This window comes from Phalacrocorax carbo, chromosome Z (assembly GCF_963921805.1).
Source record: "Phalacrocorax carbo chromosome Z, bPhaCar2.1, whole genome shotgun sequence".
NCBI lineage: Eukaryota > Metazoa > Chordata > Aves > Suliformes > Phalacrocoracidae > Phalacrocorax > Phalacrocorax carbo.
In genome coordinates, this window is record NC_087548.1 from 35,378,151 (window position 1) to 35,389,893 (window position 11,743).

At 41.1% G+C, this 11,743-nt stretch overlaps 2 protein-coding genes and 1 long non-coding RNA gene across 4 annotated transcripts in view; 1 reads left to right on the forward strand and 2 right to left on the reverse strand.

Annotated features, from left to right (window-relative positions):
• The window catches only part of ZDHHC21 (zinc finger DHHC-type palmitoyltransferase 21), a 49,696-nt gene extending 49,595 nt beyond the window's left edge, over positions 1 to 101 (reverse strand). Inside the window, exon 1 of the mRNA XM_064438049.1 lies at positions 4 to 101. The gene's annotated coding sequence lies outside the window, so the exon portion shown is untranslated. The remainder of the gene's footprint in view (positions 1 to 3) is intronic.
• Positions 81 to 11,483, forward strand: LOC135310465 (uncharacterized). 2 transcript variants are annotated; one of them, XR_010370533.1, is made up of 3 exons: positions 81 to 959; positions 3,720 to 3,788; positions 11,188 to 11,483. It is a non-coding gene; the product is annotated as an uncharacterized LOC135310465 (long non-coding RNA). The 2 variants fall into 2 exon arrangements; XR_010370532.1 differs by lacking the exon at positions 11,188 to 11,483 and adding an exon at positions 4,151 to 5,882.
• On the reverse strand, positions 6,410 to 11,725 carry CER1 (cerberus 1, DAN family BMP antagonist). The gene is made up of 2 exons (XM_009507438.2): positions 9,783 to 11,725; positions 6,410 to 8,377 (listed from the first exon to the last, which is right to left on the reverse strand). The coding sequence occupies exons 1-2, from the start codon at positions 10,308 to 10,310 to the stop codon at positions 8,084 to 8,086; spliced, it is 822 nt and encodes a 273-aa protein (XP_009505733.1). The 5' UTR covers positions 10,311 to 11,725; the 3' UTR covers positions 6,410 to 8,083.
• Between the last annotated feature and the right edge of the window lie 18 nt (positions 11,726 to 11,743).

Below are 11,743 nucleotides of genomic sequence, written 5' to 3' on the forward strand. Positions count from 1 at the left end.
CACCTTCCGCTTTCGCCGATGGAGCCGCGCATGCGCGCGGAGAGCACGCCGGCGGCGGGGCGGGGCCGGAGACTAGGGCCATTTTTCCCTTCCCCTTCCCTTCTTCCCTTGACCCTTCCCCGTTCTTCCCCGTTTCCCTTTCTTCCCCCTTCCCTTTTCCCTTTCTTTTTCCCTGTCCCCTTCCCCTTTCTTTCCCCTTCCCCCCTTCTTTCCCTTCCCCTTCCCTTTTCTTTTCCCTTTCTCCTTTCCCTTTTCCGCTTTCATCTTTCCCCTTTCTCCATTCCCCCTCCCCTTCCCTTCATCATGCCTCATAGCATTAGAGCTACCTGCACCATGGGGCTGTGCAGTTTTCACACTATGCCTTCCCCACGCAGGTGGGAGGAGGCATCTTGGAGGGAGGGTCTTCCCTGCCCAGCGGGAGTCTGTCAGAAACCTCTGTGCCCAATCTGCCTTTGGGCATGCGGCCGTTTGTCTCCGGTGCTGGAGCTTGCTGGCGCAGGCCTGCTACCAAACTCAGAGAGTAGTCAGGATGAACTCCTGTCTGTCCTTCATACCTGTAGCATCCCTTCACAGTTTCTGATGGAATGTTTGTGCTGCAGACACAGCCTCTGCCTTGGTTTCCAGGCTCCTGTTAGGATAACCTCATTCCCTAACTATTGTACCAGTCAGTCTTTATGGTATGAAATTGTATGGACTTTCTTGATAGAATGAAATCGTATTAGCTTTCTTGACAGATGCATATTTTACCTTGTATACTGCATAATCATGGTTAAGTCAGTGTAACAGAAGGTCCCCAGCTCACTGCAAAGAGGAGGACAGTCCCTTGAAGAAAAGGACCTGTTATTTCTTGGAATCTGATAACCATCCACGAAGAAGTGATACCCCTGGACTATCAAGATGATGCCAGCATCCCATGCCCTCCAACACCTGTGAAACCCTCTCATTATCTGGCATCATAGGTAAGTAATTGTAGCAAGACCAACTACAGGGGCTCCTAGGTCAAGAAAGAAGCAGGTGAATGACGGCAAAATAGAATTACATTTGGTTTTCAAAAGAGTACTCTGCATGTGTTAAGCAGTGAGTGGCCAAATGTTCTGTCTGAACACTTGAAAGGTGTAAGAACCATTTGTAAAACCATATTCCATGTGCCCTGATTTGAACAGGAGACCTTATGCACCTGAATAAAAAATTCCTCTTGTAGTTCTATACTTCGCGTCCTAGTCTCTCTCCTCTGGCAGCACAGGCTGGTTGCGTTATTTCTGTGGCACTTGTGTCCCCTGCTGTGCTGCGCCCCTTGTTCACAGAGGGCCCATGCATGGCCATGGAAGCCAATCTGTTTTTAACAGATAATTCTGCCCCGCGGGGGATTAGCAGTGGCTAAAAGCTACAGGCAGCTTGTAACGGACAGCATTTTCAGAGTTCCCAGATGGGAATCATGCCTTGAGCACCCATTGCTGATGCACATACGTGATCTTTTGGCTACCTAAAGCTATCCCCATCTGTCTGAGTGGCATGGTTCCCACTGTAAATTGATGGGCTCTTGCCCTGGAGCATTTTTCTTACACCATGATGGATGAAATGGGTGAAGAGTAGTACTGTGATCATCACCGATACAGAAAACTCTTCTTTATTATTGATGACATTCTTCTTAAAACTCAATCATAATAAGATTATTCTGAAAAGAGAGTACCCAAAAAGTCAGTTTAGTGTTTCAGTGAATTTCAAGCTTTTGTCGAGAATTTTGGACCTTGTCCTGATTTATTTTTCGGTGTCCGCAGCCTTCTGTTGTACAGGGCAACTGTTAACATTTCAAGCTAAAGTTGCTCTGACCTGAAACTAACTTAGCAGGAACCGGAGGTTGTCTGGAAAGAGAATGAAGTATGTTCCAGGTAAACCAGAAGGTAGCACTTCTTCAGGAAAAGCATACATATGTCCCTAGGAACAGGTGACGCTGAAAATAACATACATATTAATCAGGCTATTAAAAAAGGGTGGGAAAAGAATCACTGGAAAGGTTGTCATAATAAAAAAACAGCCCTACCTCTATTCTGTGACAAATCTCACACATGAATTTATGCATATATGTAAAAGACATAATAAGCTGGGCAAACTTGTCACTGATTCGAAGAATAAATGTAGATGTATTCGAAGAATTAATGTAAACATAGATAAATCCCCAACAACCAGGGAGTGGAAAAGAAACCAAGGGCTTGGGAAATAAAATGGAAAGATAAACAAAGAGTGATAGTGTGATCAATGGATGTTTCTTGTAGTATAAAAAAGAATAAGTCAATAAGTCATCTTCTAGTCAAATACCAGGTACTTGCATTTCTGTAGTGGCACACTGGTAATGGCCTGTCATTAGGTCTGCAATCTTGTCAGACAGATTGTATTTTACTCTTTGCTACTCGTGAACGTGCGGAGTAAACACAGGTTGTGGAACAAGGGCAAAAGTCTGTTCTGGCTCAGTCAGCAGTACAGCAGTTCCCATTTGTTAATATTTCTTTTGGCGAAGCACAGTGCAGGAAGAAAAGCAAGCAATCATGTGCTGGACTTCCCAGAAGAACTTGCAAAGGCCCAGACTATAGCAATTACCTCACACTTTTGCTAGAGTATCAAATCCAGATAGACAGATAATGAGTCTTTGTGGTGAACTCCATTCTGAAGGGAAAAGCATACCTGGGGGAAGTACTAACTTTGTATACATAAAGTCCAATATGGAGGTATTATACAAAGATTATTAAAAGTCTGCAAAATCAGAAAAATAGCCATGTTCTTCAGTGCTGAATATTGCACAATAGCATAGAATTCCTCTTGGAATTTCTGATGTCTGTGTTGTGTTGCTGTTGCTGTTTATAAATTACCACAGGAGCCACCAGCTGTCATCATATAAATTTTATTGGCACTCTGTAAATATTAAATCAGCATGCTAAAATCAAGCCATGTGCAGTAACAGCTGATGCTCTGTTATGGAGAGAACATGCAAGAGAGAGGTATGCACTGTGGCTCCCGTGATTCTTGGTGCTTAGAAGCTTCTTGCTTCATGAGGCTTGTTTTCCAGGGTTCTGTTTGAGCCCAGTTATGCCCCTTGATCAATGTGCAGAAGGGGCACTGCCTGTGCACAGATGTCTCCTGGGCTGGGAAATCAGCCTTCTCAACAGTACTCACCTTCCAGGGTCCTTCTAAATAATGCAATTTGCTACTACCACTTTTCGGCAGCACTGTTACACTGCTCACTTCCTAATAAACCTTGCTGATGTACACAGGAGACACTTGTTAATTCTAAAATATGAGCAAAATCCTTCATGTCATGAAGATCCATGTCATGAAGATGGAGATCTGTGTTAATGACATGCTGTGCTGAAACAAAAACTGGCTTTGCCCAGAAGTTTTGTCAGTCACAAAGACCTATACTGAGGATGAGATGTTAAAGTAAAGGAAAATATCTTTCAGGCTCCATTTTCTCTCTGACTTAATCATCAGAAAAATAAAAGGCAAGATATGTTTTCCAATCTGTCTGCCTCAGTAGTAGTCATGATGCAATCTACTGATTGTCCAGCCCAGCTGGGTTACATGGGGGCTAAGCTAGACCAGGCAGGAGTCTATTTAGGGAGTTAATTTTCATCCAAGACATTTCAGTGGTGTGTGGAGCATTGCCTGGTTAACATCCAGCTGCAGATGTTCTAGCATTAGGCTTTCTAATGCCCCTCTCCCTCCAGGAGTTGCTGTCTGAAGTCCAGGCAGGGCCGCAGACTGCTTGAGTGCTTCCATGTCCATTGCAGTGTGAGGTGAGTTGGAACCAGCTTCAGCTTGGTGTTAAGCTGAGGTACTGCCTTGTTTAGAAAGGCAGCTTAGGCACACGCCTGCTCTGTTTGAACACCCCGACTGCAGGCTGCAGCCATCAGCAGAATGTCAAATTAAATGGCTGGTAATAGAAATATCCTAAACCAGCAAAACAAAAAAGCCTCAGAAAAGGCCTTAGAGAAATGTAGGCTGACTTTTCTTACCATTATTATTCCTTTTAGCTTTTGGTCCATTTTTAATTTGTCTTGTTGAACTGCATTTTGCTGGTGCCATGGAGCATGAGGCACTGTAAACAGGATGATTTTGTTCTCAGTGTGGACAATTAACATTTTTATCAATATTTCAGTGGGCCATCTGCAGAGTCTTCTCATCCCTGTTCTTTCTCATCTGAGCAGAGAGAGGGTGCGCAGCTGTCAGGGAGAGATTTCAGGGGAGCTGAAGTTGGTGGCTGCATACCAGATATTTAAAGAGTTAGGTTTAGCAAAATAGAAAATGCAGAATATTTACACTTCACTATCAGTGTTTCCTGTTTCCACTGGCAAGCTGCCTCATCAAGGACCTGAGGTAGCCTCAACCACGCACCTCTTCACATGCACCATGCTGCACAGTACACACTCCTAGATGCATCCCAGACATGATGTGATTATGCAGCGGTACAGACTGGCAGGGAGCTTCTCTCTGAGTAGGGAATCTCACCACCTTGCTGCTGCACGAAGGAGCTGGTACATTTAGGAGAAAGTACCACAAGAGATTTCACCACCTGTCAGTAAAACCTGCTAAAGCTGGTTAGCTGACAGCCATGAGGTTTGCTATGAATATTTTATAAATGGTGAACAAAGTACCAAGCACAGCATGAAGTACTGAGTGCAACTTCAGAGACTTTTCCCTGGAATATATGGTTGTGCAGAATTCCATAAGAGTTTGATGTAACTCTAGCATATGATGTAGAGGCATTAAAGCTTGTTGCATAAAATCCTTATTTAAGAGAACAGCCTGTACAGAAGATTTATTTTGCTTAAGCAACTAGAATAAACAGCACTTCTCTTCGATCATTTTCAAGGTAAAGCACACCCATTTGGAAGAGAGGCAGTAAGTCAGTATCAGGTCAAATAAAATGACAGAAGTGTACGAACTCCGCTTGGGACTGAGCTGAATTTTTAGAGAGCTCTGCAACTATGGCTTAGTCTTGCTCTGAAATGGAAGAGGTCACGTGAACAGCACTTCCACTGTAAACATAGTTACACTGGAAAAGCTTTCATTATTGAAGGCATACAACCTCTGAATGGACACAACTGAATTAAAGTCATGCAGGTTTGCTGCTATAATGGCATTACTACTAGAAGCATCCATACAGTGATATGGATCACACCCCTCACCTTTCTGACCTACATCATTATACTAGTAGAGGCCATCATAGTTGTGTTGAGAGAGCAAAATCCTGTTAGCCCCTGTGCACAACTTATCCCTAATACAGAATTTTTAAAGGCTGAGAAATCTGATCCAATTAACACATTCTTGATTTTTGCAGAATACTGTGCTAATTACATGCAACCAGTCATTGCTGGGTTAATTAAACATTCATCCAAAACAACCTACAGCACTAATCTAATTAGCGATTACTACAGCTGTCATTACCTCTTTTCACCTACTTTTAAGCTGTGCAAATTCACACTAAGAGTCTGGTCCTGCAAACTCTTTAATAGCTTGCTTTGACTGCAATAATCTTCAGCGCACAGAAGCTTTAAAAATTAGGCTGAATACTTTACAGTCCACAATATAGCTTCAGTTCTGCCATCCTTATGTGCAAAAGTCTGAGTTCAGCAGTCAGTCATATCATAATTACAAAACTGGAAGATTTTTCTTTTTAATTGACATGCGATCTTACTAGGAGTATCTGTAGGTCCTACCTTCAAGGGGTCCTCTGCAACTGTCAGGCCTAAAAGATACTTGCATTTCAGGAAAAAAGAAAATGCAGACAGTCTTATAAATTCACAGGGCTTGAAAATATCAGTGGTTAGAAGCTTCAAAAGATTTATCTTGTTCAGATTAAAAAATGAAGTTGGGAATAAAAAGAAAAAAGTTGGGAACTTGGATGCTTTGAGTGCGTTTCTTCCTTAGGCTTGATTAAAAATGAACACTAATAATCCCACAGAATAAGTCACAAAGGTTTGATAAGGTGCTGAGGTTTTAACCCAAGCAGGGAGTTCCTTCTTGGCTTTTCTCTTGCATACAGCATGCTTTAACCAAGCACCATTTGTTAGGGCTGACTGTGCAATTGGACATGTCCAGTGAGGAGGAATCCTTACTGAAAAAAGCATGAGCCATAAAAAATTACCTTGTTCTCTGAAACTATACAGTTGTTAGCTGGTGCTACTTTGCCTGTAAGAAAAGCTGTCTTTCTTTGGTCATAACCTGAGCCCATTCATGCACAATTTGGCCTAACATGTGAAGGTAAATTTCTGAATCTGTGTGCTAGTTCATTGCCCTAGCATCCTGTGGATATCAATCAGCATTATAAATAAATAGTAAATAAATAAATAGTAAATAAATAGTAAGTTAGTAAATAAATAAATAGTAAGTTAAAATAGGTAATTCATTTATTGCATTCAATACAGGGATGGTAAGACCTTGAAAACTTCTTATTTGACATCATATATCATAATATAATATGCAGACAGCCAGACACAGTTTGTACATCAGTCCTTAGTGTAAAAGGATAGAGAAAAGGCCTTGTTCACTTTTGGTATTCAATTTTTGTTATGTACAAACACGTTTATGTATAATGAAAGATAACTACATACTAATCTTCAGTTCCCTCACTGCAAGTGATCTGCAGAAGTGAACAGCTAATGCAGCAGTTCAGATCCAGTAACAGAGTATCATTCAGATGCAATTTTCAGTAAATATTAAACGTGGGCCTTGCACTCGAAAGCCATGCTGAACATATATTCTTGACAGGATATTAAGACACTTCAGACCACAGTGCAGTTCAAATATAAGGAATCATTTACCCAACCCTTGAATTGACCAGTAAGTATATCAACACTGATTTCCAATACCCCAAGAAGGAGCTGTGGATATTTTAACAACGGGGGCCCCGGTCTGAGAGTTTGGCAATAGCAGTGGAACAGATTCCCAGAGGACTGAAAGGAGCTGCGTTAGAAATAGGCTGAAGTCTAGTTGCTGGAAGCTGTTCACTGTCTGGTGTGCCAGGTCTGCAAGACAAATCCAGGGAGAAGCAGCTGGAGACAGCAGAGAAGCCAGCAGTTCGGCTAACAGCCAGTGGTACTGTGCTGGCTAGCACTAGACCCAGCGAGTTTTCTTGGCTGTTCCTATAAAGCTATACAGGTATTACCATGCTGATAAAATACTTCTGCAGATTTTCTATCACACAAACCCCTTTTCTGCTTTAGTTTAGGTGTTGAGAACATTACTTAAACTGGGTGTCACTGACATGTTAAAATTCATCAGACTAGAAAACATGCATTGTCTTTCCACAGCGCATTTAAATAATAATAATTACAATCCATTAATTTATGATGTTTTCTGTAGGAGTATAGAATTTAAAAAAAATTTTTTCCTCCTTCTACTATGTAACACTTTCAATAAAAAAACACGCAGACACAATGCAGGCATGTAGAAGGAGAATAAGTGGTTTCTATGGCAAAATACACTTAGATAGTGGTTGCAAAGGATATTAGTTGTGAGGTATATTAGTTTTCATGGGGAACTGAACTCCAGCTGGGAGCAATCAGAATGACCTTAACTAGTTACAGCCCTCTATCTGCCTTATGTCCATTTGTATTTTACACTCTCCAGCCACTATCTTGATGTAAAAGTAGACCTGTTTGCAAGGAAGAGGCTAAAGCCTCACCTGTGTTGTCAATACAGCTGTATTGTCAGTCCCTGCAAGCAAAGGCAATGTAAACCAGCCAAGACATTAGGGTTTTGCACAGATAAATCATGCTAGATCTTCAGCTGTTGTTTACTAGCATCCTATAAACAGTGATAGGAAGGGTGGAAAAAATTTTAAAAGTTTTCCTTGTTAAAGTAAGGACTCTACACATAAAGAAATGGAGATGAGATTACTGGGCTTAACAGCTGCAAGGAAACATCTGTTACATTTTAGGTCATTATGGTTGAAGCAGAGGAGCAGTTCAAGTAGAAAGTTCACATCTTCAATATTTTTGTGTACCAGTGTGATGAAAGCTTTAGTTCTGTGGGTTTTTTTCACTGGCAAATTCATACGGTCAAGGAGATAAGAAGTATTTTACACAGGTTAATTGTGCCTATGTACATTTGCATGCAAGTCTGACTGTAGAGACCCAATAACAGGGTCTTTAATCTTCTGAGTCTCACATTTACACTCTTCTACAATCATGACTTCTTTGACCACTGGGACAGAACCGGTGCAGTTGAGGTCCAGGCGCTTCATGGAGAACTTGCTGGGCAAGCAATGAGAACAAAAAGTATAAAGACGATCTTCTGGACCAGGAACATGAAAGGAACTACATTTTCCAAAGCACAGATTATTCTGTACCATCACCTTCTCACAGCTCTCATGAGTAACACCCTGAAACAGAAAGCAGTTTGAAGTTCCTGGTGTGTGAATGGCCCACGGACTTTGCTAGAAGCCATGAAGGCAAACCCCCCCACCCCACAAAATACTGTATTTTTTTTTTTCTCAGAACTTTTACTATAAACATGTTTATTTTTTGTCAAGCAAGCAGTAAAACATAAGAGCTTTTAAAAGCAAACTTTAGCACTCCTGTTGTAAATTCTTAGACTGAATAACAAAGGCAAAATCTGCTTCAGTAACAGCCTTTGTGAGCTGATAGGGGAAAATCCAGTAAGTGAGCTTGTCATATTTACCTTTTAATTGCTCTTTGAGTTCTACACTTCTGACATGGTTAAGCAGTCTTACCCACTTCGCAGGACTTAAAACATTATTTTGGCCCAACATTCTTATATACAAACCACAAGCTAGACTCAACTGTAATCTTGAAGATTTGTCTCCGTGTGGAAGAAGCATAATGTTCTTTAGCTTTTTTTTTTAAATCAAAACCTTGAAAGTTCAGTGGAAGTTCTGTAATCTCTCAGTTTGCAAGAATTACAATTCCTTGCATCAGGAGAGCCTACGTCAACTCCCAAGCCATAAAAAGCTAGGCTGAAGTTAGCAATTTTATATTGGCATAACTTCAGCCAACCTGGAGAAAGCTTGCCATATTAGATGGCACAAAAAGTAAAATGGTACAAGTTTCTAGGCCACATCTATACTTACATGTGTCTGCCAGTGAAATAAATTTACTGAGGGATGTGAAAAAAAATAGTCCTTGACAGACTCTGATTATAGAAACACTGAGAATAGATGTTGCCTTATGAGGAATAAAGCACTATTTCCTATACTATTTCCTTGTCTTGAAGCCACAGAATGGCTTTGTCTGTGTATGAGACAATTTACCAGTTCTCAGCATTCTTAGCACAGAAGTAGATGTATGCGTCAGTCTTCCAATTAATACAGCAGAAAAGAATCCTTGGTTAGCTGTAAGAAAACAATCAGCTTCTCCTGTAAATACTTGCATTAGGACTCTTTTTGTATACATGCGTATGTGTATATGTACATACATATGTAGTTAATTCATGTACACAAACTGTTTAGATATATATTCATTGAATAGATAATTACTCACCACTGCCCTGTTTGCTCAGGCTAGGTCAGAACATCTTTGCATAAAAAGGATAAATAACTCTCTGCAAATTGAAAGTGTGGCTTCCAGTGCTGCAGTTTAGCAGTTTGCCTCATCAGGCTAAAGCTTTTTCAGGCTTTTTCAGCAGTGTTTTTCTGCTGCTTATCATGTGTGAGCATTCTGAAGTGGCCCTGTGGCTTGGCAAATGAACTAACCCATGTGTCTTTAAGTGCGATTACAAGAGGCGCAGGGAAAGGACATGTTTATTAATCTTGGACACCTTTTTCTTACCTGGGAAAAAGGCAGGGTTCTGCAGTTTTCTTGGTGCATTTCATTGGTCTTAATTGGCAGGACAACCTCTTCAGATGCTGAATTTTTTTTTAACATGAAGTGGTCCCAAAATTTCTTGGCATCTTTCCTATAGGGAGGTTCAGCCTCCCTTTTGCTGGAATAGTGGGACGGAGAGAAGTTTTCCAGAAGAGGGATCTCTTTAGGTGCTGCCCAGGTTCTCAGGTCTTGGTCTGCATGGAGTTCTGCATTAGGAAGGATGAATCTGGACATTTTTTTCTCCTCTTGCTTCTCACTTTCAAATGCCGTCTGTGGAATTGCTACAAAAAAGCTTGGTCCTCCCAGGGTTTCCTCAACACCTTCTGGGTTTTCCCCAACCAGCTCACGAAAACTCTGACTTTCAAGCAGATTTTTGTCCAGATAGAAAAGGTGCTGAAATGGCCTCCTGCTTTTCCTTTGTGGAGAATCTCCCTCTGGCTCTGTGGCTCCAAGACATGAGAGCACTAAGATCTGAAGGAGAAGCAGTGACATGATCCTGTAAAGGGCAACCCTGTAGACCTGCTGCTATTGCAGTGAATGCAGTGTGCTAGCTTTATACAAGACCCTGGTGTCAGCTTATGGGTACTGTCTGTATGCAGAGGAGGGGAAGGCTCAGGGGAGACCCTGGTGTGGCTAATTACATTCATTTACTGTAGATTACAATTATGATAGGGGAGTTTGTGCTAATGAAACTCTGCTTTCAATCTAGATTATGTGTATTAGAAGTTCCTATCTAAAATCTAGTAACCCAGGATGGCGTGGGGGACAGAAGGAGTCAACAGGAGGAGAAGTTTGGATAAGCTGTCTAGCTTAGGCCTAGGCATTAAAGAAATGTTTGAGGTTGTGTATTAGCATGTTCAATGTGGTCTTCATTGTTTATTTTGACTTTCCATTCCACAAAGCCAGAGACTGTGAAAACAGGGAGTGTTATTTCATCACAACAGGAAAAGGCAAGCTGATTAAAGTTTGCTAAAACATGAAGCTGGATCTGGAGACAACAAATCAGCCCATGTTTTCAAGAGTTAGGTCTAATTTTGGTGTTTCAGATTTGGGATATGACACAAGGACAGCAGCAGCACCACTGCAAACTGGCAGACTGGGGCTCACACACCCAGAAGAATCTGGCAGAGAGCACTAGCCCTTGCTTCACCTCCTTCACAGCAGGTTTGCAGCTGCCTGAGTGCAGACATATCGCTAGCCCAGAATATAAGGTCCCAGGGTGAAGAAACTCTGCGCCCCAGATTCTCAAACCTTAACTAACACTGCTACGCCCTGTTCAGGCACCAAAGCTACTATGGCATCATATAAAGTTGGTAAACAAAAGGATTAAAGCAAAACATGTTAGAACTAACATATTTTGTGATTCCAGACATCAACATCTCAACAGAAATATCTAAAGACTACTAGACCCTAAACTGGAGGCGTCTTTTTTATAATTATCATGCTATGCAACATGTAAGAAAAAAAGAAATCTGATGAACATCATACAGAGGAAAGTTTTGAGAGAAGGAAAAGATACTTCCAATAAACACCACAAATGTTGATCCTAATCTGAAAACTCTAAAAGGAAATTCTGCTTCAGATAATTTGCCATTTAGGTACTCTAATCTCTACACACTCATGTTTTTACCAGAAACATTCTCTCAGTAGACTCTTAATTTTGTAGCTAATTTGTGAGTCTTTAAAACTTAGGTGGTTTGTACTAGATGTATGGAGTTATCTGACTTTCATTTCTGGGGAATTAGTTTATTGCCTGAAAATTGAAGTAAACTAGATGCTTAGCAACATCCTTGTGAGGCACTGACTTATAAATTTAACATGTTAGTGGAGATCTAAGGCTTTTCCTTTCTGCATAATTTACTTGAATTAAAATTTGTTCTGCTCTTGAAATCTACCCTGAGACAGAAGTGCACATCCTGAGACAG